This window comes from Pavona decussata, unplaced genomic scaffold (genome assembly GCF_977016875.1).
Source record: "Pavona decussata unplaced genomic scaffold, jaPavDecu1.1 SCAFFOLD_242, whole genome shotgun sequence".
NCBI lineage: Eukaryota > Metazoa > Cnidaria > Anthozoa > Scleractinia > Agariciidae > Pavona > Pavona decussata.
In genome coordinates this window covers 265,277-289,903 of record NW_028145647.1, presented here as the reverse complement: position 1 = coordinate 289,903, position 24,627 = coordinate 265,277, and the positions used below count along the sequence as shown (strand labels likewise).

Here is a 24,627-nt window from a genome sequence, read left to right as displayed (position 1 = left end):
CCCATTAGATTTAACCATGACTACGTGTATATCATTACCGGCTGATAATTTCAGGAGAAATAGAACGAAAGTTACACCGAATAAGTGCATTTAGAAATACAGCCGAACCCCAACAAGCTGGTCCTCAATTTAACCGGAGTCGAACTTACCAACGAACAATACTCTGCCCTCCAATTTGGATTAAAACATGGAATAGCAACCCGTCCACGCGAATCGCGGAGAAGGCGTAGTTCTGATCTCCAAACAGGATTACACATAAGCCATAGATAGTTTGTTCTCAGACCGTACGAAATTCAAGCCCGTCAAGACAGATACCACTCATCGACGTCTTATTTCCATCCAGAGGTACCTTCGTACACTTGTGATTCGAGGCGAACTTGACAAAGAAACATATAAGAACATCCGGCCGAAAAATGCCAAAGCTGCCCGCGCACATGGCCTCCCTAAGATCCATAAAGCTTTTGACCGCCTTCCAAAATTTCGTCCCATAATTGATACAACCGGTAACACGCACTATTCCGTTGGCAAATTCTTAAGTGAACTTCTACAACCACTCACACAGAATGAGTGCACACTGAAGGATACCTTCGACGCTGCAAATAGAATCAAGGCAATATCTCCAACCTTATTCACTGAGGGTTATGAATTCGTCTCTTTTGACGTGGAGTCTCTCTTTACTTATGTTCCTCTTCAGCGGACATTAAGAATCATTGAAGATCAAATCTACAACAAGAAGCTTGTCAAAACGAAGCTTAAGAAATCCACGCTTCGCAAACTTATTCGCGATACATGTACGAAAAAAGTCTTTTCTTGTAACAACAAACTGTACGAACAGGTGTCAGTATGGGTGGCTCTCTTGGTCCAGTGCTAGCGAACATCATCATGACAGAATTTGAGCATGAAATTGTGAAGAAACTCATCGATCAGGGCTTAATAGCCTTCTCCTGTAGATATGTGGATGACACACTTCTTCTCATCACACGCAACACAATCAACACTTTACTGGAACATTTCCACAAGTTTGACCGAAATATCCGTTTTACCCATGACTTATTCGAGAACACCACTCCCCACTTTCTGGATATCAACATCGCCAGTGATGGCCTTGGAATTTACCGTAAAGATACTTTTACCGGGCAGTACACTAATTTTGATAGTTTCGTCCCTTGGCGACACAAGATATCTTGGGTTAGAGGACTGATTGACCGCGTACACCGAATCTGCACTCCTAACAAAATTAAAATTAAAACCGTGCTCAAACTAATCGGACAGTTTTTATCATGGAACGATTTCCCCAAGCGTATTGCAAAATCGCTAATTAAACGCTTTACTACTATGGCACAAAATAGGACTCCTGATCATTGCACCAATGTCACCTCCCAAACAAGCCAGGATTCAACTACTATATGGCTTACCATCCCATTCGTTGGTGACCTAACAACACAGCTTACTAAGAAACTTAAGCATAAACTGCGCAGAAGTCTCGTCGACCCGAATGTGGACATTCGAATAAAACAGAAGACCACAAAATTATGCTTCTTCACGAGTACTAAGGACAAAACAACACCATTATGCAAATCAGATGTTGTTTACGAATTCACTTGTCCCGGTTGCAATTGCTCTTACATCGGCAAAACGAACAGAACTCTATTTACTCGCACACAAGAACACGCGCTCACGGATAAAGAAAGTGCTATATACAAACATCTTCGACAGTGTGATAATATCCAACACATTCAAGGCCTGTATAATTTACCAGACATTTTCTCCAATAAGACCGGCCCACCTTCTACGACCACCAAAGAATTTTTCACCGAAACCGTGCGTAGCAACACAAAGATAATTGACAGTGACGACAATTGGAACCTCCTTCTATACAAAGAAGCCTATCACATAAAACGTTCATCGCCATCCTTGAACAATGGCTTGAAGGCCAGCAGAGAACTCTGCTTATTCTCATGACAGTTTTTCTCTTTTTGTTTTGTACTTATTTCATTCTCACGTGCCTATTGATGCTAATTTACCACCCTTTTAGTATTTAAACTTTAGCTACCGCATTGTCACCTAGTCTGACGATGATATAGAATTATATCGAAATATTACTAAAACAAACCACCTTTTCCTTGCATTTATTGCCTAAATATTAGTCTAAATGCACTTATTCGGTTTAACTTTCGTTCTATTACGTGTACATACCATAGTACTTCACGTTTAACTCGTGGAGAATAACACTTACCAATAAGAGTTTCTTTAAAAACAATTTTGTTATATCACTCAGTTCTAAATCTGCTCATCTTGAGATAAAAACGCCGTTTAACAGAAAAACTCTTCAAAACAAGGCATTCATTCAATTGTTATCTTCGATTAGCGTTGGTCGGCCTTTGACCGGGGCCTTTGAATACCCAGCCTTTGTTTGTTTCTTCCCTCTTATTGTAACTGATCCCAGTAACCTAATCTTACCTTCCTGAACATCTGTTAGGTTGGTTATTTCAGAGAAAGGCATTCCTCTTGCCCACTCAAACACTGCTTCCACCAGACCAAAGTGATACTGCTCCTTAAACTCTTCTACTGAGGTGCTTAGACCGCACTCAGACTGCAGGCACGCGATCCGCTCCGCCATCGATAATATGCACTGCTTTCCCTGAAGAAAGTGAAAAACAACCAACGAAGAGACATTAAAAAACTCATAAAAAAATTCATAAGCCCATTGACCTATCAAATGGTCGATAAAACATCACGTGCAGTGGTTTAAAAACCCGATAAAACCTCCTTCTTATTAGTATGCGGTGTTTAATGTTTTACTCGTATGCTAATTTCCAACGTTCACAAAAGCATCGCCATGAACTCTCTTGACCCACGTTTTTCCAGGAATGTTTTTGAAGAAATTCAGAAAACTCGCAGCATGTGTTTTATCAGGTTTAAATACAACTCGGCTGCGCCTCGTGGTTTTAAATCCCAATAAAACACTGCTGCTCGTGTTTTAAACATTACACAACGTCACTTTGACAACGATGGGTTTTCTTTTGCTATAGCGGTCTGTGAAATGTTAATATACAACACGAACTTGGCAATCAGGAAGGTAAAAATCGCCCTTGGTTTAAGATCAATGTTTTTGATATTCAATTATCTTTGTCAAAACAAAACTTCCGCCCGCCTCCCATTTCACCACTACCAGCCTCCCCACCCCACCGCCTTCATTGTAGTGGAATTACGGTGTTTTCCAAGGTCATGTGTCGGAGGTCGGGGAGATGTTATGCAACGCTCGGTCGCGTTAGAGTTCGGAGTTCTGAATTGTAGTGTAATAGTCTTGTTTGTGACTAAATCGTTGTCTTATGGACGCAGTAGTCCCAATAGTCCCTCTATGGCATCCGCCCCATGTTTTACCTCCGGATGCACGGTAAAATGAACCCTCAAACACACTCTTAGTCGTCAGGAACATTTTCTTGGTCCACCAAGTGACACGTCACAGCTGACACCCTTTGTCCAGGTTCCAACAGACTGGATAAAACGGTGTGAAGAGGTCAGCAAAAAGTAACAGAGGAAACTGTGGCGCAGCGTCGATCGGTGTGGAGTAGAAACGAATGCTTGGTTTTATCAACAGAGTCGGTAAGGTAATTTGGCCACCAAAAAGTGATTCGAGTGCTGACGTTTCGAGCGTTAACCTTTCGTCAGAGCGAATCCAAGTAACAAAGGTCGACCAACAGAACAAAGTGGTTTATGAGATCACCTAGCCCAGATGTTTTCAAACGCATCTCTTACCTCCTCTAGTGTCTTTGTCAAGTTCGGTTCACTGCAACGACGCTGAAAGACAACAGATAAAGTAAACGGTGAGTCTCTTCTCACCCAAGCTGTTATCAAGCAAGCACGGAAAGTATTGTTCTGTGAAGCGTCGTGACTTATTACTTACAACGCAGGATTCGAAACTTTGGGAAATCAATTTCAGCGTGGTCAGTGTCCTTGTGCTGCGTCGTTAGGTAACACAATTCAGATTCAAAGAAGGTGTTATCAACGCAACTAAACGAAGCCATGCGAGAAGGAATCAAGTTTTAATGGATTTGAATACCTCTGCGATAACGGAACGATGCACTACCAAGTAAGCTATCGCCCCAAATGGAAGGTCATTTTGTGCGCTCGTAATATAGCCAAGATAGGTGACTAAATGGAGGTATAATATATGAAAAATCATTTTTATACGAAGTACGACAACAGCGGACAACAACAATGGTCTTTCATCCGCATTTCACTTATACTGTCACTTGAGTTCTTATACTCTACTCTCACGGCCTCGTGTACATAAATGGGATGGTGGACATGTTTGTGTTACTTTGATTCGGGGCTGGTGTACTTTTTGAAATAAACCACTGGTCTAAAATTTAACTCTGAGTAACGATATGTCGATGTACGAGATCAAGACGGAACAACGTTTGTGTATACAGTGAACTCTCCTTATTGTGGATACCCTCGGGACCGCGAGTTAGTGTCCTTAATAGCGAGAGTCCGTACTAGCGGGAATTTATTTCAGTCAAACGTCTGTACTCTATTTTTGCCGCGGATTTAGCTGCCGTCCGTATCATCGGGGTGTCCGTAATAGCGAGGTGTCCGCAAGGCGAGAGTTGACTGTATTTAGGGAGATATATCTATTTCGTCAACCACTGGGATCGGAGGCAGACGTTTTACCTGCTGAAAGACGAAGCAAGACAGTAAAGCAACGATTTCTGTGGGATGAAGGTTGGTGAAGGCATTTTCAAACACCAGCTCTGTAATAATGAGCTCGTGGTTACTTATCTCGCACGCAACTCTTCCTTTTAGTTGCACGGCATTATTGGCGTCCACATAACGTAATCTTTGTAGCACCTGGCAAGGGAGACAAAACAAATCACCCAAGTACAAAATTGAAAATGAACTATACAGACAAACGCTTAACCCACCTATGTCATTTTCTGGAAAGGATAAGGAAACCGAAAAAACCTGGAGAAAAACCTCTCGGAGTGTAGGATTCAAACGTGCTCATTCTTTTTAGTTTAGATTTTTCGCGTATATATTGCTTATTATGCTTACCACCCATTCCCCCGTGCTGCATTCTTTAGTCACACCTTGGCACCACCTTGGCTAAGCAGTATAATTTTGTAATTAATTAATTAATTAATTAATTAATTAATTAATTTGGCTGCAATGTTACAAGTAATGCTTATTTTTCCATTTCTAAATTTACACAGGGATACCGTTTTCCATTTCTTTCGTTTCACCTAAACGTTTGATGCATTTTACCCATAATTCATACCTCTATCCTTTGCAGCAGTTCTTCTCTATGTTGCAGACTTTCATCGGACAACAAAAATCTCAGAGTAGTCACGTGTTCACGTAACCTCATTTGATTCGCAACAGATTTAAACTGGGAAAGAAAACGAAAACGTTTGATCTCTGTCCTTTGTTAGCTTAAAATAAAAGAAGTAAAAGCCAAAGAACAATACGTAAGAGATATCTAGCATAAGACACTACGGTTGAAACATTACTGTAAATTTGATTTGATTCATTATTGGTTTCAACAATCCGTGCGTCGAAGAAATCGAAATTGACAATTAAACTTATTTCGGTACTCAAATATCGATTGGATTACTGCAAGGCCGGCAAAATGACTTGTACAGGTCTCCTGACTTGCGCGGGCTTCTTGACTTAAATAGTTCACCTTCAACAATAATATTTCTTCATTTGTTTTCCTTTTTAACTCGTGAATGCGCGCATGCGCAATGAACGAGTTATAGCGATAGCTGACTCTCTACTTGGTCGGTCGATCAGTCGATCAGTCGGTTTTGTCGTTAACTTTCGGGCGTGCGCAGTGAATGAGTTTTAAATTCAATTAGTGGAAAAAAACACGCGAACATTTGTTGTTCATGGCGCATCAGGAAATTCTTATTCAATATGTAGAGAATAATTTGACGATCATTTAGTGCAAGAATGGCGATTTTTCGTTCAATCTGAGCAAAGTTTCAAGTTTTTTCAGTTTTTCAGAAAGTCCGGGGTCGTAAACTCAATTAGTGAAAAAAAAAAAAACGTGAAAATTTGTTTCACGACGCGTCAGAATTCTCTCATTCATTCTGTAGAGAATAATTTGACAATCAATTTAGTGTAAGAATGGGGATTTTTCGTTGAATCTGAGCAAAGTTATAGGATTTTTTCGTTTTTTTCTACGAAGTGCGGTTTCTTTCAAGAATTAAAAATAATTTAATTTAAAAATAATTTAATTTGTCAGTTCACGCGAAAACGGAACGTGCCATGTCACGCATCATTGACGTCGTAAACAAAATTATGCAAATTTCTGGTGAAATGAACACTTCTAAGATCTTGTCAGCTTTCATAGAGGTTTCAAAGGGAAAAAATGTTTCATTTTCGAAATTTACAACTGGTAATTTATGGGAAAGCAAAAGGACGCGGTCGATAAATAATTCTTATTTAGCAAGAGCTTGTCATAGTTCATTATTTTTACTTGAGGATTGCGTGGACTGAACCCCAAAGGAAAAATTTCACGCATTTATGTCGGGCATGAATCATAATGCGATACTTTGTTGAACATATTTCCCTTTGTGAGATCGGCTTGCCCTACAGTAATTTTGTAATTTTAATTCCCGAAAAAACTTCACTTGCCCATCGGGCAAGTGATGGTTAGAATCCACTTGCCCGATCGCGAAATCCAGTAGCCGCGGACTATCACACGAATTTGCATGACGTAGCTGCACATGGCGTGCTCCTATAAACTTTGAATAAAAAAACACGTGATATTTTTTAATCGGCGCATCAGAATAATCGGCTTATTCAATCTGAACAGAATAATTTGACAATCATTTTAATAGTACAAGAATGGTCATTTTTCGTTACATAATCGGGCAAAGATATAATTTCTTTTAGCTTTTGAGGAAGTTTCCGTAGCCGTCTAAATTGCAATTACTATGTGTCATCTGCATTCACGAGTTGGCTCACAGGAGCCTTTGATTCCTCTTCTCAGCCAGTTGTTTCCAAATCAATGAGAATACAGAAACAAGAAACAAGAAACGGTGATTGGGAATGACAAAACCGGAAAAGGGAAGAAATATCCTTGAGAATAAATAATTTGTGTGAAGAAATATCCCACCATAGTTTTGAATCTTTGAACCCAGTTGGAAATTAAACCTTTTTTCTGATCTTTCTTCAATCGAGCGTATACCGAACAGACAAAGCATCACCAAATCTAGACTCACGTGTTCTGTGAACTTTGGACAGTTTAAACACGTGTAGATCCCTATTTGCTCTTCAAGGCTCTGTTTCCGAGCTATCGTTGTCACCATGTCGAAGTCCCGGATGTTAAAATCTTTGATAGGATCCATAGTTCCCAGTCCCTCAGGATTGGCCTCGGACAGTCTAAGTAGCTCTTGTTCCGCACTTATGGTCGTCTTCCCCGGCGGGTCATTCCTTTTAAGAAACAGGGAGACAAGTGCGTGCACATAAATTTACCGCTTCTTTCCAACGAATAAACAAGTTGTTTGAACCCTTTCTAGACTAAAGAAAGGGGAAGGGAGGTTTTGAAACTTTGCAGATTTTTCTATCTGAAAACAATAGGACATTTTCACTATGGCGTCATTTTACTACAACAACCAGAAACCTTCAGTTTTTTGTTTTCTCATGCTAATTAGAGCTATTGTTCTTTGCTCTCCACTGGGATTACAAAATTTGAATTTCAAAAGAAAAACGAAATGAATTCTGGTAGTTTAGTCAAATGACGCCATAATGAAGATGGCCTATTTGTGTGACGTAGCAATTGTTGATTGATTGATTGATGTTACCATGGCAACCATATTTGGACGGGGAGGACAATCAGAATTTTCAATCTTGTTTTTCAATAAGAAATATTGAATTTACCGCGGTAACTTTAGTGTTCTTTTGCTGGTTTTGATTATTTTTTACATTAATTTTGGTGAGTTTTTGCCACAAAAAAAAAAAAAAAAAAAAAAAAAAAGAAAGAAAGAAAGAAAGAAAGCGACTGTAAAGCGACAAGTTCCAGGACTACTTGCCTGAATCTTGGTAGCATTCTCTTTTTGTGGTCATCAATAATCTTGCTTGTATCTACTTTCATTTGACGTACAGAAATAGCACTGATTTCACTTCCATTAATTTGTACAATACTATGAGAACATCGTCTCTCGGGTAAAAACAGCCTTCGTTTTACAAACGGCTTCACTTCCTCCGCCACGCCTGCTACAGCTGCTGAAGATACGCTTGGTGTTGGAGTAAGAGCGTTATTCACTGTTGGTAAAATTACACGAAAGAAGAAAAAGAAGCCTTATATAAAAAGCGAAGTAATCGTATAAATGTTAAAAAAACCAGCCCATCTGTGTCTATCCAAGTTTGGGACTTGACTATTTTTTACGAACTATTTTGTAAGATACACACTGTGTAGAGGAGCGCTACGTGAGAATCAACAAATAAACTTTCTTGATACATTTTGAATATCAAAATACTACGATGCTAATCGAGGCGGGGGCAAAATATAAAACAAGTCTACTGTTATTATTAACAAAATAAAAATGGAAAAAAAGGCCTTAACCAGGGTCCTTTCTCGAGGCAGGAAGAGAGAGGACCCTGGGATAGAGTTTGGTTCAAACGAAAAATGAATATTAAATAAGGTCTTCGTAGCTCGCCGCCCAATAGACCCTTATCACTGGGCGGCCATGTTGAGTCTCGGGGGAATAAAAGCTTTGTTTTCGCGCGGCAAGCCTCGGCCAGACGCGAATTCAGTGCGAGGCTTGCCGTGCAAAAACAAAGGTTTTTATTCTCCTGAGACTCAACATGGCCGCCGAGTGATAAGGATCTATGGCCTGGAGATTCTCGAATCTTGCATCACACTTCTTGCCATCTTTGAAGAAAAATAACGACTCGCATTCTACGTACCATGTGGCTGTTCTTCTGCGTCGCATATCACTAGGACTTGGAACTTCTTTTCTTTAGGACTGGACGCTGATTGAGACTGCATAGTCGAGTAGCCCTGGGACGAGGCGTTTTCTGCCTGCAGTATTACAGCCAGCGCGTTTTTGTGTTCAGCGGTATTTATAGTGACAATACGCCCTGGAGAGAGAGCCCGCTGACCATGCGAAGACGAAAGAATTGCTGCCTAGGAGAGGAATGGATTAAGATGTATTTCAATAGTACCATCAACAACGGAAAAGTTTAAAGAAGTACAGTAAACTCGCGCTATCTTCAGCCAAAAAATCAAATGTCTCTTGGTTGCGAACTGCAACCTTTATTAATTATAGGCTATCACTGGTACAATGTTTGCTTTCCTACCCTACAGTATAATTATTCCGTTGTACGGCTTAAGAAGGCGTAAGAAAGACTACTGTATGACAACCTCTGCTTACCTCAGGAAAAAAAAGACGAAGTTTGACAAGAGGGTACACTCAAGTATTTAGGGTCAATTTTATCACTTGAGAGGTAGTGGCGTTAATCTCAGTCTGCAAAGGTGCAGAATTCTTTCACATACAAAGTTGCCAACATCTGGAACATACTCAAACCTGAGTTAAGGCAGGGAAATCTTTCTAAGCTGATGAAGAGTGAAGAGGATTAGGAATGAAACTTTTTTAAATTTTAGTAATCTTAGTTCTTATGACAGTCACTATTTGTATTTTGTATTTTATAGTAGTTTTTACCGATATATCTGGCCTTTGCAATGTTTTTTATATACTTTTAATTTTTATAAATGTTGGCACGAGCTCAGTTTAGCTCGTTAGACGTGACATGGACAAATGATTGATTGATTGATTGATTGATTGATTGATTGATTGATTGATTGATTGATTGATTGATTGATTGATTGATTGATTGATTATGGCATTACCTGAACAGTTCTTGTTAATTCAGACAGCTCCTGACAGGCTTTGAAGTATAATTTCAAATCTTCAGAACAAAAAGTGCAGTCCAGTTCCTTTATATTTTGCAGCTTTTTCTCCAATTCTTCCATTTCGCGTTTTCTTTGCTGTGCGTCCTTTTGCATGTGAAACTCTGCGAAGCTTCTTTTCATCATATCCTCAACACGCAGCTCTTCAACTCGTAAAAGGTTCAGAATCATCGAGTAGGTGAGACGGAATCTGGAGACTAGCTGAGTCGGTGTACCCTGTCAACATTAAACCATAACAAGAAACATTCGGATGACATACTCAACGCAAATGATATCTCTCAGCAATAATTTTGAACACGGTTTATCAAGTTTTCAAAAACTCATTAATAATACATAAGCCCATTGACCTATCAAATGGTCGATAAAACATCACGTGCAGTGGTTTTAAAACCTGATAAACCTTCTCCTTATCAGTATGCAGTGTTTAATGTTTTTCTCGCCTGCTAATTTCCAACGTTCACAAAAGCAAAATTGTTATGAACTCTCTTGACACGCTTTTCCAGGAATGTTTTTGAAGCCGTTCTAAAAATTCGTAGCACGTGTTTTATCGGGTCTAAAACTACTCGGCTGCACCTCGTGGTTTTAAATCCCGATAAAACACTGCTTCTCGTGTTTTAAACATTTCTTATACGCCTCAGAAGCAAATGTGATCAGTTCACAAGCTCCTCAAAAAAAAAAAAAAAAATTCAAACATTATCGCGCAGGTGCCATTACCCGATTAATATTTGCCAGGTATTTCAGAATTTCGGTCAGAATGTCCCCGACCGACACATGGTCAGCGCCACCGACTTCTGTTGGTATAATTAAAACCATTGCAGCCGGTATAAACGGTCACTTCTAAGAACAATGCTAGACCGCGCAAAACGCTTATCGTCTACACAAGACTTCCTTTGGCAGGAATGCAAGACCTTAAAAGGGATATTTTTGAAATTAAAATATCCCGAAAAACTCATCGACTCAGCTATCAATCGCCTCCAGCATCCTATAGACCCAGTTCAAACACCTTCTGACCGCCCTGTTCGGATTACGTTGCCATTTAAAGATCAGAAATCGGCGGACGTGGTTCGCAGGCAACTTGGCGACCTCGGAACTAAAATTAATCAAGAACTACAGCCGGTGTTCACGAGCAAAAAGATCGCTGATCATCTGAGAGTCACAGAAGAAAAGCCTCCCCTGATCAATCAGCAAAGTGTAGTATACGAATTCACATGTGATTTGTGTGATACAAATTATATTGGGTACACTTGCCGCCACCTACATCAACGCGTTGAGGAGCATAAACATTCTGTGATCGGAAAACACCTCAGGGACGCGCATGGTTTAACACCTAACAACTTAATTAAGAACTTTAAGGTCATAAAGAAATGCCGTGACAAATTTGAATGTTTGGTCTACGAAATGCTGTGGATCAAGAACAAAAGACCGAAACTGAACACGCAAGCGGATTCCATTCGCGCGAAACTCTTTACCTGAATGCTTTCATGCTAATTTATTTTCTCACTTTCAATACCTATAAATATGCGTTTCCGTTATTTCCATTTTTACTCATTTGACAATGACGATATGAAGTCGTCGAAACGTCATGTTATTTTATTATCGTTAATTTTCTTGTTGAAATGTTTCTCAAAATCGTTTCTCATCATTGCAAAATAATCATCCTTAATAAAACTAAAGAGAATAGTTCAAAACGAAACCTTACCAACATCATCTTGTGCAGATCAGCCATTAAAGGAACGTTTCCTTTGCACAGAATGATCACCGTGCCAGTAAGGTCCAGACCTCTCCGTCCCGCACGGCCAGCCATTTGAATGTACTCACCAGACAGCAAATCTCGGAAGTTCGTTCCATCGTGTTTCCTGATTGAATCAAACACCACCGTCCTGGCTGGCATGTTAACTCCCATCGCAAACGTCTCTGTAGCAAACAAGATCTGAAAAGAGATCGAACTTAGATGTTGGCCTCATTAAAATATGAACCATTCGCGTACTCTACCATCACCTCATCACATTTGCGGTGGTACATCACCGCATTGCGAAGTCGTTAATTTGAGGATCAATGGAGATTTTTCAAAATAGACATTTATCGTTACGCGTGGATGGCAGATATGAATGAAAACGGAGGTTTCGAAAACAACGCCGTGAAGTCTCGATAGAAGTCAACAGAAAGTAGCTTGTTCGAACGTTTACAATGTGGACAGCGAAACATAAAAAAACGCATACTTAGCTTGTGGACGAAAAACATGCGTTTTTGAAAAAGCTTCGTTTTCAAATAAAAAATATCGAAAAGGTTAATCAGCGAACCACGAATTGTGATTGGAGAGTCCATCTCACGACAGTTATCAGATAAACTAAACGTTGCCACATATTTAGGATGCGTCATTCGACTTTTTGTGAAATTTTTAAAATTGTTAGGAACACTCTCTCATGAACTTCAGTGCGACTTTTGCCCAGATTACCATAATAATGAGATGTTCTTTATGACAGACATCGCAAAGTGTCCCCTAGTTCTAACCCTCGACTAAACACAGGCAAATTTTGTCAAACATGAAGTTGTATGAAAAGGATAAGGAATCAAGAGTCCTGTGCATTTCTGGACATAAGTGAACTTCAAAGCATTACTTAGGCTGCCTCTAGCACGTTTTTCTTCAATGACTCTTCACATCCAAGGAAAACTCACCTTCACAAGACCTCGTCCGAACAGCATTTCCACCATCTGTACGATAAAACAAAGTATTTAGAGGTTATCTTTATTGGGATAAAAAAGAACTCAAAGAGATGGATTCCCACACGGGACGTCATGATCACCGTAAGAACCGAGCTGGTTACCGATTCAAATTATGGCTCACCTTCAAGTTTTAAGCCAGTTGTCATCAAGAAACGTTCCTACCACTGCTATACAAATGCTGAACGTTATATCCTACCACGTGGAATGTTGAAATGGGCGATTCAACATGTTGAACGACACAATTTCCACCAGTTATAAAACTAGTGAGCCTCCGCCACGCTACGGGTGAGGAAAGAGGCCGGCATAACATCGTTACGTGACCAGAGAAACACCTGATTACCTAAACATTTTCAGAACGGGATTTTCGATTCAAGGTAACCTTCTCTTGTCATTACGACACGAAACTAAGGATTGGCAAGCAAGTACAATCCCAAATAGTGCATACTTAAGCCTGGTTCACACTATCGACAAAACGAGATAAAGACGTCAAGAAAAGTTCTGTTTTTTTCTTTATGTCGTTACGCTTATGTCATTATGTTATGCTGCTCTATTTTGGGACACAAAACATCGACATAAATTTGCATTTGCGTGACTTCGCCCTTATGTCGTTATATCGCTAGTGTGAACCAGGCTTTAGCTGTCACGCCGGTCACACGAGGTAATTTCCCGTCCTCCCTGTTCCGTTATGTCACTACCAGAACAAAACGTCCTACCTCTTTTATTATGGGTAGTACTCCACTGTGGTGAACACCAAGCCCGCGCTTCAGAAGATCCTGGATCCTAGACACCTGGAACAAACAAACGCGTGAAAAAACAGAGCAAGTTCCTGGCAATAGAGTTGGTAAGAATGTAACAAACATGCGCGGGCACTTTCACACAGAAAATTAACTTTACACGAAATCAGAAAGCGCGGGAAAATTGGACTCCTGGAAAAGCGCGGGAAAATTGGGCTCCTAGAAAGCGCGGGAAGATTGGGCTACTGGAAAGCGCGGAAAAATTGCCTCTCGAGCTTCGATGTAGGCGTTTTGTTCCGTTTTTCTTTGTGTGTGTGTGTTTTGTTTTTGTTGTTTTGTTTGTACGCTTACGTGGTTCAAACTCAAGTAAACGAAAAAGGGTAGATTACAGAAACAGCTTAAACATGTAGTTTATCAAATCTTACTTGTGGTAAATTTCTGTCCGTGCCCTTGAGTCTAGCCACAGATTTCTGAATAAACACATGGATTAAACTCTTCTCCGTGGAGGTGGTGAGGTCAAGGTTTCCTAGCTGGTCCGCATTGTCATCGCATCTCTTTCGAGAAAAGGTAAAAGCGACTACCGGTAGCTTCTCCTTCTTACGCAGCATTTCAATCACAGACAGCCAGATATTACGTTCCTTGAAAAAGAAAGAATTTATGTTGAATAATGTTAAATACGAAGAAATGTCCTTCCTTTGTACGCAACATTGAGACAGTAAGCTATTAACAGTCCTGGGAAAGAGAGAATTTGTGTTTCGTAACACACTGTAATGTTAAATAACAACAAACGTCCTTCTTTCATAAGGAAGAATTTATCTTAATAAGAACAACCGTCCTTCTTCGTACTCAACATTATTGAGATCCCCAGACAACACGATCCTTGGGGAAAAAAATAATGTTAAACAAGAGAAATGTCATTCAGAACCTTAGATTCATTATAACTGAAGAATGAGCAATTTGCCACACAGAAAGCAACCAAATCAACTTAGGGCCTCTTCATATGAGCCCGGTAGGCGGGACGAATTTTGTCTTCTGTTGATATGGGAAATTTAATCCCGGTTACCGAGATGAAAAATGTCCAAAAGGCCCCCAAAATATTTGTGGAACCGCGTTCCGACTTGTCAGCGACCTTACAAGCCATGTGCAGTGAAAAATGTTTCGTCACGGACAGTCCCGGTATCCGGGCTGGAGTGTTCATATGGGAAAAATTTCTAGCTCGGTTACCGAGATGTCGGATTTTGCGACCGAGCCAGCCTTCTCAAATGAACACATCGAAATTTTTGTAAAGAAAAGAGTGGCGAGGCAAGATCTCGGTAACCGGACCAGCCCGCTTTCTCATATGAGCACATCGAAATTTTTGTAAAGAAAAGAGTGGCGAGGCAAGATCTCGGAAACCGAGCCAGCCCGCGTTCGACCGGGCTCATATGAAGAGGCCCGTAGATTATTGATAGATTGAACCAAGAGACTCTTGATTGAACGTAAGCTTTTCACGACAAGCAGCTTCTTTATTATGACCTATTATAGGAACCTGACGCTTTGAAATTAACCAGCGAAATTGTTGGTAATTTTAGTTTGAAATGCAAGAAAACAACAGGAACAAGCTCGGTAAGCCTAAATTTCCAACTGAAAGAAATTAACACAGGCCGGGCGCGGAAGTCTTGTATTCTATCAAGCAAAAGCCATTTCTTCCCAAATACAATGAGACTGCAGATGATGAAAACAACACTGAATACTGGTGGTACAAGGAAATCTAAAAAATGTCAAGCAGAGAGAGGTGTTGTTTAAATAACTTGCCCTGCACAGAAGTTGAGGTATAAAGAATAGAAACCTCAATTTAATTAAGGTCGCAGAATTTAACAATCCAAGAGAGAAACGCGATTTAAGGTTAACACAATTAAATTTTTCTAGTTCGCGCTAATTCCATGAAGTGTTCATTTGCTACACATGTAATACATGGAAACGATAAGCAAACGCAAATGGAATTGGGCTGATCATGTAGCGAGAAGAACAGATAACCGTTGGACAACCCGCATTACGTTCTGGACGCCCCGGGGACACACAAGGAACCGAGGAAGATCAAGGACGAGATGGAGGGACGACTTAGGTAGTTTCCTAAAGCACTGGCACCGTGTCGCGCAAAACGTGGTCCAGTGGAGGTCAATGGGGAAGGTCTACGTCAAACGACGGACATTTAACGGATGAAACTGAGAAATGTAATAAGGTAATCCATGTTGCACAAATTCCCTCACTACCTACAAATTTCCCACCTCCTTAATGCTGGTAGAGTGATTGGACCTGGAGCCATACGCGTCTTTCCCTTTCCCTCCCCGCTCTTTTTTTGCCGCCACAGCCGCTTCGTAACCGCGCGTCAGGAATCTGCTGTTAGCATCCACGATCATAAACTGCTCGTTACTGGTCTTGTTGCTGTTGCCTGTGTACAGGAAGTGCTGCAAGGGGACTGGGCGCTTCGGGGTGCTAATGACGTAAATCTTCTTCCTCTTGGTACGACTGAACGATTTAAAGAACAGAATGAGTTACTATCGTTTTCCGCTTGGCTTAAAAGTGCTTCTACTGTCACGTAAATTGTACGTGCTTATGGCCGTATCTTACCGCATGTGTGACCCCGTTGCTTACACGTAAAGAGTTGAAAGGCGCTCAACTTTTTCTATTTACACATGCCCATCAAACATCGTTTGTTATTCTATTTATGTAGGTAAGGCCACTTAAATTTTCGTCGTACGCGCGTAAAATGTAACCGACAGTTGAAATCTACTTCAAGACTAATTTCAGAAATATAGAATTGAGAACTTCTTTTTCTCTCTCGGAACGTTGACGCAGAAACAAACACCAAATATTGACTCGTTGCCGTACGTTCACGAGTAATAACCATCGAATGTATTACTTATATTCTTAGTCCGAAATGCGGCGAATCGAACGCGCCCTTAATGGATAAACTCAGTGATAGATTCCACGGGACAGTCAAGGTGATAATAGCGCACGGGTTTCACGACACAATTTTCACTCACCCAATCCAGTCGGCAAATTCCAAGGTGTTTGGTACTGTGGCAGATAATAATATGATTTTGACTTGAGCCGGTAACATGATCAGCACCTCTTCCCATACAACGCCTCTCTGTTCAGAATAAAATGAATCAATTAACCATGATAAAGATTGTGGATTGTATCGGTTGTGTCTAACTGGACCATCGTCATCTTAGCGATTAGACAAGCCCTGAGAATTTTTCAGCCCCTCTCGATCCTATGTAGACTGCGGGTAGTCCCTCACTTTTTATTAGGGATGGTAAAGCGAGCGAACCACGCGAGGATTGCCTTCCGCGCGTCGCGTCTCCTCGCGGGGGTCAATTTTCGCGCGTATTCGCGTGGTTGGCTCGCTTTGCTATCACTTAAAATAAGGAACTGTTTGTAGTCTAGATTCTATGCAATGAGGCGACCATGGGTGTTCCTTTCTCCTACCCGCGTTTCCTCCACCCTGGTGGTATCTGTGAGATCACATGGATTCAAAAATGGTAACAGATTTTGCACCTTCATACGATTTTTGTTTTTTTGTTTCTTCGTTTGTTTTCTTTGCAATATGGAGCTCTCACTGATGACTCCCAAGAGTATTCATTCAAGAATGCGACATTTACAAATTTTAGCTCGGTCCTTGTAAAGTTACAAACGCTGAAATTGATCAAAGACAGGGAACCTACTCAGCATTGGAGATCAAAGTTTGAGAATAATGTAAACGAGATTCTAGTGTAAACGTCGGCGAACTGGCTCTGTAGTACAGTGTCCCAGTGTCCACGAATGATTTTGCTTTTTTACCATGGAATTAAGCCATCGTTCATATGACCGCGACCAGCACAAAAAAAATTAAGGATAAACATTACCTCCTCATCGTTAATGTAATGCACTTCATCAAAAATCACCCACTCCACATCTCGTATCGTGTCTGAACCATTGTACAACATGGAACTGTGGACAGAAGTGAACATCGAAAATACAGTGTACTTTTGCTGTTGTTGGTGTTAGTTGGTGTTGTTAAAATACCATTTTCTGAACAGACATTCTCAAACTCATTAATAATTCATGAGAAGAAAACAAAGGAAATCCTTACCGTGAAGGAGGTTTGGAAATGTGATCTTGATTATCATAAAATTTGGTGAAATGTTGTTTTGGATTCCTTCACTGAAGAATTAGTAATGGTTTGAGAAGCTATAACAAACACGCCAAAGTGTTTCATCTGATTTCCAATCACTTCGAAGTTGATTAAAAAAACAAGTTGTCCGCGTCTCCTTTTCTCAACCTCTTTCTCGGTGATTGCAAATCAGATGAAATACTCTTCTTCGTGTTATATATTACTTGTAATACCATCCACGGAGACCTGCGCAAAGTTAGTCGGAACGCAAGGAAGTAAATTCCGGCAGAAATCGTTCGTTCTTGAAAACTTTTTTCCCTCCGTCTTTTGGCCTAGATTTAATTCTTTCCGCCCGGACTAAGTGCCCTTAGATGGCCTAGATTTCAGGCCTGGGTTGTTTTGTTTTGTTTGGCTTGCTTTGGTTTGTTCTTCACTAAAACCAAACCCTCTCTCTACCATTTTATTACAGTTAAGGTACTGAAATACAGGGTGACAAGCAGTGCCTTTCTCACTGAACAACACTTTAAATTGCAAGACTGGCAAATATGATGTGGGGAAGTTTTTAACTATCGGTCAAGCAAAATATTATATTAGCACTGGGTTTTTGTTTCTGACTCAGCTTTATATATGAAATCACCTTCTCAAACTCATTAATAATTCATCAAGAGAAAACAAAGAAAATCACTACTATGACCGTAGTTTGGATATGCGTTCCTAATTACCATAAAATTTTGCTAACTTTAGCCATTTGAGAAGCCATATCAAACACTCGAAAGTGTGTTCCATCAGATATCAAAACATCTCGAAGTCGTTTAAAAAAACTCGGCTGCGCCTCGTTTTTTCAACCTCCTTCTCAGTGTTTGGATATCTGATGAAACACGCTTTCTCGTGTTTGATATACCACTAAAATCTCGTGCAGGGTGTCCTAACTAATCAGATGATGCGTTTTAGCGGGCAGCAAAAATGCGGAGAATGAGGTGCAAAGGCTCCCGCGAACCTGCGAAAAGCCATTGCGGTTTACGGCTTTCATTAGAAAGCTCTCTTCCGCTGAAGAATTAGCGAGCAACTCACCGTAGAATTTCTGTGGTCATGATAAGACAGGAAGCTTCAGGTCTGATCTGGACATCACCAGTCAACAAACCAACATCCTCAAACGTGTCCTTAAACTCACGGAACTTCTGATTGGATAAAGCTTTGATTGGAGAGGTATACACAGTCCTGTGTATGGAGACAACAATCAGATTCAGAACCACATCGCGAAGGTTTACCAGTTATCTAATTCTTGCAATAGTGGCCCGAAAAAAGCAGCGTAGTATGAAAGAACTTGATTAAATTGATGTGCTACGATTGAAATAAATTGAGTGATAAGAATCAAAGTTACAGCCGGCGAAATTTCACAATTATTATGTATTTTGAGGTAGGGAACCGCTCTTGAATGGAATACACCTCTTTGCATCAACTTTATCGATTTCCAGAAGGCATTCGACAGCATACACCGCGAGAGCTTATGGAGAATCCTCCAAGTATATGGAATACCACCTAAGATTACCACCCTTATTAAGATGTTCTACGTTAACTTCGAATGCAGTATCATCCTCGAAAACACAATAACAGAAGCATTTCCAGTTAAATCCGGAGTGCGACAGGGCTGTATACTCTCGCCTATTCTTTTCCTTGTTACAATCGATTGGGTGACGCGACAAACTGCTTCCCTACGTACCCATGGAATACAATGGACAATCTTCTCTCACCTTCAAGACCTTGACTTTGCTGATGACATTGCCATCCTTTCCTCAACAACTACTCACCTTCAGGAAATGTCAGACGATCTCAATATGAACTCCAAGAAAACAGGGTTAAATATCAGCGAAAAGAAATCCAAAATTATGTGCGTCAACTCAAGTCCCACAAGGACAATTAACATCGACGGAGAACCTCTGGACCACATTGAAGAGTTCACTTATCTCGGGAGTGTGATCAGTACAGATAACAGTGCCCAGAAGGATATCAAGGCCAGGCTCAACAAAGCCAGGTGCGCATTTAGTAGACTAAAAAGCATCTGGAAGTCTAAACAATACAGCCTTAGTACCAAAGTACGCATCTACAACAGCAACGTCAAATCTGTGCTACTTTATGGCTCTGATTTATGGCCGGAGAATTGTCAAGAGAGACATAAGCAAAGTCAATGCCTTTCACAACAGCTGTCTGCGAAGGATCTGCAACATCTTCTGGCCCAACAAAATTTCTAACAACGACTTGTATCAGAGGACCGGGTGTACAAGTATGGAGCAAGAAATAAAGAAACGCCGGCTCAGATGGCTGGGGCATGTCTTACGTATGTCACCGGAGAGGATATCCAAGGTTGCCCTTAGGTGGACACCAGCAGGCAAAAGAAAGAGGGGAAGGCCCAAGACCACCTGGAGGAAGACAGTTGAACATGAGCTAAAGGAGATGGGCTTATCATGGGGAGAGGCGCAGGCAACCGCTAAGAACAGAGACAAGTGGAAAGAAGTCATTGCTGCGGCCCTATGCCCCACTGGGGGCTCAAAGGACTAAGAGACAACCGCTTGCTTGGTGACATCACATTCCCTAAAAGTCGATTTGAACCTTTCAAGTCCAACTCGTTACTTCCGTTTTATTCACTGCCGTTAATTAAGTGAGCACTGGCTCCCAGCTTTGGATAATTACAACTAGGATCGCAAGCTTAAGTATACAACTTCATTTTGAATGCTGTGGGTTCGTTACAGAAACGTGCATGTCACTGATTTAGTATCCCTAATTATGGTATTAGTATAGCAATCCGGTAAGCTCCTGAATATCTATCCACACAAGCTTACTTTGTCATGTGTTTACTGGCCAGGGCAATGGCATACTCTGCGACAACAGTCTTCCCAGCTGATGTGTGAGCGGCAACAAACACACTCTCGTTGTTCTCCAAACACAGCACGGCCTGTTTTTGAAATGTGTCCAACTCAAACTTCCACTGCAGGTCAAACAAAGAGTATGAAAAGTTTGACAGGCCTGAGCATTAAGTTAAAATAGTATTCAATGTTATCACTCGCTCCTTTATCATACAAAACAAGAAATGGGTTGTTGCTTGCGGTAATACGGCTACACAGTCCATCCTATTGCATATTCCATTTTTACATGTTACGCTTCAGTTTACGCTACATGTACATTTGCGCTTGCGTTTACAAAGCACAGGTAAATAAGACTTAACTTCCTTGAATTCTCACTTACTTGAGGTGCTCCTCTCGGAGTAACTAATTGCACTGACCTTATGCGCCATATCAGGGACTCGTTTGTGAAAATCCTTCACAGGCTCCGTCACATTCACCATAATAGCCCACTCTTCCTTTGCTGGCTTCTCTGTCACAGGAGCTGCTGAGCTAACTTTGTTCTGTGAGTCTTGCTCCTAAAGTAGAGAAAGGAGAAATCTTGAAAATAAATTCTACAAAGCTGCTGGCACCAGCTAGTGAGAGAAACCAATTGATCAACTCTTATTTGGTCCGAGTTGGCTAAAATCACATCATATCCAGCAAGTGTAAGTGGAATATTTGCTAAAATTATATAGAAAATATTTGACAGTCATTTAATATTGTCCCGTGACTGTATCTATAGTAGAGTCAAGATTCACTGTGTAAAGGAATCGGTCAGTTGACAAGATCCCACATATCTTCTAGATCGGTCATTTTGTGGCTTTGTTTTAAAATTACAGGAAGCACATTTACCTCCACTAAGAAGTTATCAAGACTGTCTTCTTCTTGGAGATTCCCTTTAAAATACAAAGAAATTAAAAGTACATGTATGACGACTAATTACTCTTTGCCAAAAGTCCCACAGAACTTATTCCTGGGTTGTCACCAACAGGATGTGTTTTCCTTAAATACATCACCCCACGGTCTCTACATAAGACCTCTGGCTTTTGACACCACAATTAAATTTTATTACAATACTGTTTCAGTTGGGATGAATAAGAAATGTTCAGAACTAAACTTATCTATAATCAATTAACCTGCAATCAGGAGTTTTTGAGTGGAGTGAAAGAAGAGAAATAGCACTCCCCGTTCAATAGGCTTCTTTTGGTTCAAACAAGGTGCCCAATCACAGATTACTAACCAATAATTGCTCAAAAGTGTGACCTTTTATAATTATTATTAAAGGTGACACTTTTCAGCAAGGACATTTCAAGCATTTCACCAGAAAGATGAAATATGTGATTCACATATTGCAGGATCCAATACTGTGCCTACATAATTTAAAGTTTGTAAATCACTCTTACCTTCTGTGACATCCTCTGTGCCAATAACAGATTCACCCTTTTCAGGTAACTGCAATACAATTTATAAGCAAGAAAGTCAAAAGACAGGAGAAAACATTATTTTTGCCAGATTTATCATCAGAAAGGAATTTTCTCTTTTAAAAAGATAATTGTTGCTAATTTGAAATTCAACACTGCAATCCCCAACAATGTCGTATGTCTGTTAAGGACATCCGAAAACCAGAAAATTGTTAGAAATCTTTCTTTATGTGTGGCTCAGGTGTGGATCTGGGGGTTTCCCCTGTTTTACAGAAAATGGTCAATTTTTTTTACAATTTAAGATATTTTTAGAATAAAAGAAAATTCTCAGGTTTAAGTGTGAAAACTGCCTACCAGAGTGACTTAAAACCCTTCAAAAGCTCATTAATAATTCATAAGCCCATTGACCTATCAAATGGCCAATAAAACATCACATGCAGTGGTTTTAAAACCCGGTAAAACCTCCACATTATTAGTATGCAGTGTTTAATGTTTTTCTCGTATGCTAATTTCCAACGTTCACAAAAGCATCATTGTTATGAACTCTGACTTTTGACACACGCTTTTCCAGGAATGTTTTTGAAGCCATTCAAAAAACTCGCAGCACATGTTTTATCACATCTAAATCCCGATAAAACACTGCTGCTCGTGTTTTAAACATTACAGGAAGTGGTACTTACAGTGTACAGGGGTTAAAATTTTAAAATTTCCAGGGAAAAGCTACCCCCCTAGAACCTAGCACAGAAAATGGTCATATTTTCTCCTGGATCTGTGCTTGCATCTCCCCTTAAGACTTTCAAAGAGCCAGATGAATGAGGCACACACAGCACATGTTAACCTGCTTACACTCTACTGACTTGATAAATCAAGCAGATATGCACATAAAAATTGATTTAGGAAGTGTGTTTGCTGTCGTTTTTTTGAATTTGTGAAAAATTTGCTCTCATTTACATGGGTAAACAAATCTTCTCATGAGGGTCACATAAATTCTCTGTTTATCGTATTTCACCTGGTCTAGGTCATCATCCTCTGACTCCAATTCATCTCCTTCATCACTGTACTCCAGGTCTTCAAGTGTGGTCCCAGCAAGGATGTCTGACATGGTGAGGACTTGAGGAACAGAAGTAGATGAATCTTCCTCTGAAAATAAAAAAAAATCTCACAAATCATAAAGCCACTCCTTCATACATGTGTATCCACCTGATACCGCATTTTATATAATTATACATATTCAAATGCGGTTTACATAACTCCAGTGCATGGGTGAGATTAGACATCAGTATATATAGGTGCTGCTGGCAGCAGCTGTCAGTCCATTAGCGACCTCATCCAACCCACCCAACCCATTACTCACTTGATGTACGCTGTGACAATGGATTGCACAGTGAACTATACAGTCTGTTAGTGAAATGCTAAACATAAGCCCAGCAATTACATTAATTTATTCCAAAGACCCAATTAGGGGAATTTCCTTTAGGGATGGTGGCGGGAGGGGGGGGGGGGGGAGGGGTGGGAACTTTATGATTAGAGGGAATTTTGCATTTTGAAATTGGTCAGATTTGAAAATAAATTATTGAAACAGGTTGAAGCACTAAGCTAAACAGCTTTAAACAGGTTCACTTAACAGTCCATGGACTTATTTTCTGGGGGTCAGGGGTCCTGATTGGAAGGATTAACTTTCTGTGGGTTAATTAGTTGGCTTATATTGGCATCAGGGCAATTTTAGGGTATTTTACTTACATGTGTATTTTAATTACATATGAACCATAAAAATTGAGATTAGAAAATGACTGCAAAAGTTTGGGATGAAAGTTTGGACTGAAAGAATATGACCATTAAAATGAGATACATGTAGCTGAATTAACAGGGTGGTTCCACTGTATTATGATTTCTATTTTTATTTCATTTTATTCTTTATAACGCAACAACTGCATTAAGCCAACAGTTAGCAAAAACTGAGTCTCTTTATGCAGGTTTGTAAGTACACGTTCTGTATTGTTGGTAGGTATGTTCCAACCTTGCTGTTTTTGTTCTTCTTCTGCATCAGTGAATGAAGCACCATGTTGAAAGCCTGGTGGTACACACAGAAGATCTGAAGGTACAAAAAGGGATATTTATGTACAGATGTATTCTAGTCAAGCTAAAACAAGTAATGTTTATTATTGTCTTTTAGCACCTTCGGGAGAATTTGTCATGCAGAAATATGTAAAAAAAATTATTGTTAAGTTACAGTATGCATGTCAACAAACGAACGAACGAACAAACTAACGAACGAACGAAGGAAGGAAGGAAGGAAGCAAGGAAGGAAGCAATGAATGAATGAATGAATGAATGAATGAATGAATGAATGAATGAATGAATGAATGAATGAATGAATGAATGACTTAAAAGTTCATTTGCTTCCATGTTGGTAGGGGGTGGGGTGGGATGCGGTGGGATAAGTAGGGGGAGGGGGCAAGGGAAAGATAGAACACTCACCAACTTTGAACGATAAGAAAGTACCTGACTGAGTAGTTGTTTACATAGCAGACACCCACTCACCCTCATTTCATTTTCCTAGGCATTAGAATTGCAACTGTTGGTATTATTAACTTACAAATTACCTTTCTCAAAGTTCAACTCTCCATCAAATACTAGATCTGGTTTTGTAGTTTCTTGAGTCTCCATACCACCTGAAAATAAAATAAAAAATCTTTGCTTGAATGGTACAAAAAACAATTTAATATTAAGAGTAAATGGGGCATGGGTGATTTTGAAAAAATAAAAAAAAAACACTGAAGGGGTGTGCAGAGTAAGGCCCTAAGTGACT

The 24,627-nt window shown here is 40.1% G+C and overlaps 1 protein-coding gene across 1 annotated transcript in view; it reads right to left on the bottom strand.

Annotated features, from left to right (window-relative positions):
* LOC146457496 (superkiller complex protein 2-like) overlaps positions 1–24,627 on the bottom strand; it is a 31,824-nt gene that overhangs the window by 2,169 nt on the left and 5,028 nt on the right. Inside the window, exons 6-28 of the mRNA XM_085091912.1 lie at positions 24,422–24,490; positions 23,836–23,910; positions 22,828–22,958; positions 21,801–21,849; positions 21,250–21,293; positions 20,796–20,933; positions 20,356–20,501; positions 18,590–18,736; positions 17,271–17,355; positions 16,407–16,513; positions 15,648–15,888; positions 13,806–14,018; positions 13,360–13,434; positions 12,599–12,634; positions 11,622–11,852; positions 9,863–10,138; positions 8,920–9,139; positions 8,043–8,274; positions 7,233–7,443; positions 5,282–5,392; positions 4,678–4,854; positions 3,760–3,801; positions 2,461–2,641 (exon numbers count right to left, since the gene is read on the bottom strand). Of these exons, the coding sequence (XP_084948038.1) occupies positions 2,461–2,641; positions 3,760–3,801; positions 4,678–4,854; positions 5,282–5,392; positions 7,233–7,443; positions 8,043–8,274; positions 8,920–9,139; positions 9,863–10,138; positions 11,622–11,852; positions 12,599–12,634; positions 13,360–13,434; positions 13,806–14,018; positions 15,648–15,888; positions 16,407–16,513; positions 17,271–17,355; positions 18,590–18,736; positions 20,356–20,501; positions 20,796–20,933; positions 21,250–21,293; positions 21,801–21,849; positions 22,828–22,958; positions 23,836–23,910; positions 24,422–24,490 (3,237 nt within the window). The remainder of the gene's footprint in view (positions 1–2,460; positions 2,642–3,759; positions 3,802–4,677; positions 4,855–5,281; positions 5,393–7,232; positions 7,444–8,042; positions 8,275–8,919; positions 9,140–9,862; positions 10,139–11,621; positions 11,853–12,598; positions 12,635–13,359; positions 13,435–13,805; positions 14,019–15,647; positions 15,889–16,406; positions 16,514–17,270; positions 17,356–18,589; positions 18,737–20,355; positions 20,502–20,795; positions 20,934–21,249; positions 21,294–21,800; positions 21,850–22,827; positions 22,959–23,835; positions 23,911–24,421; positions 24,491–24,627) is intronic.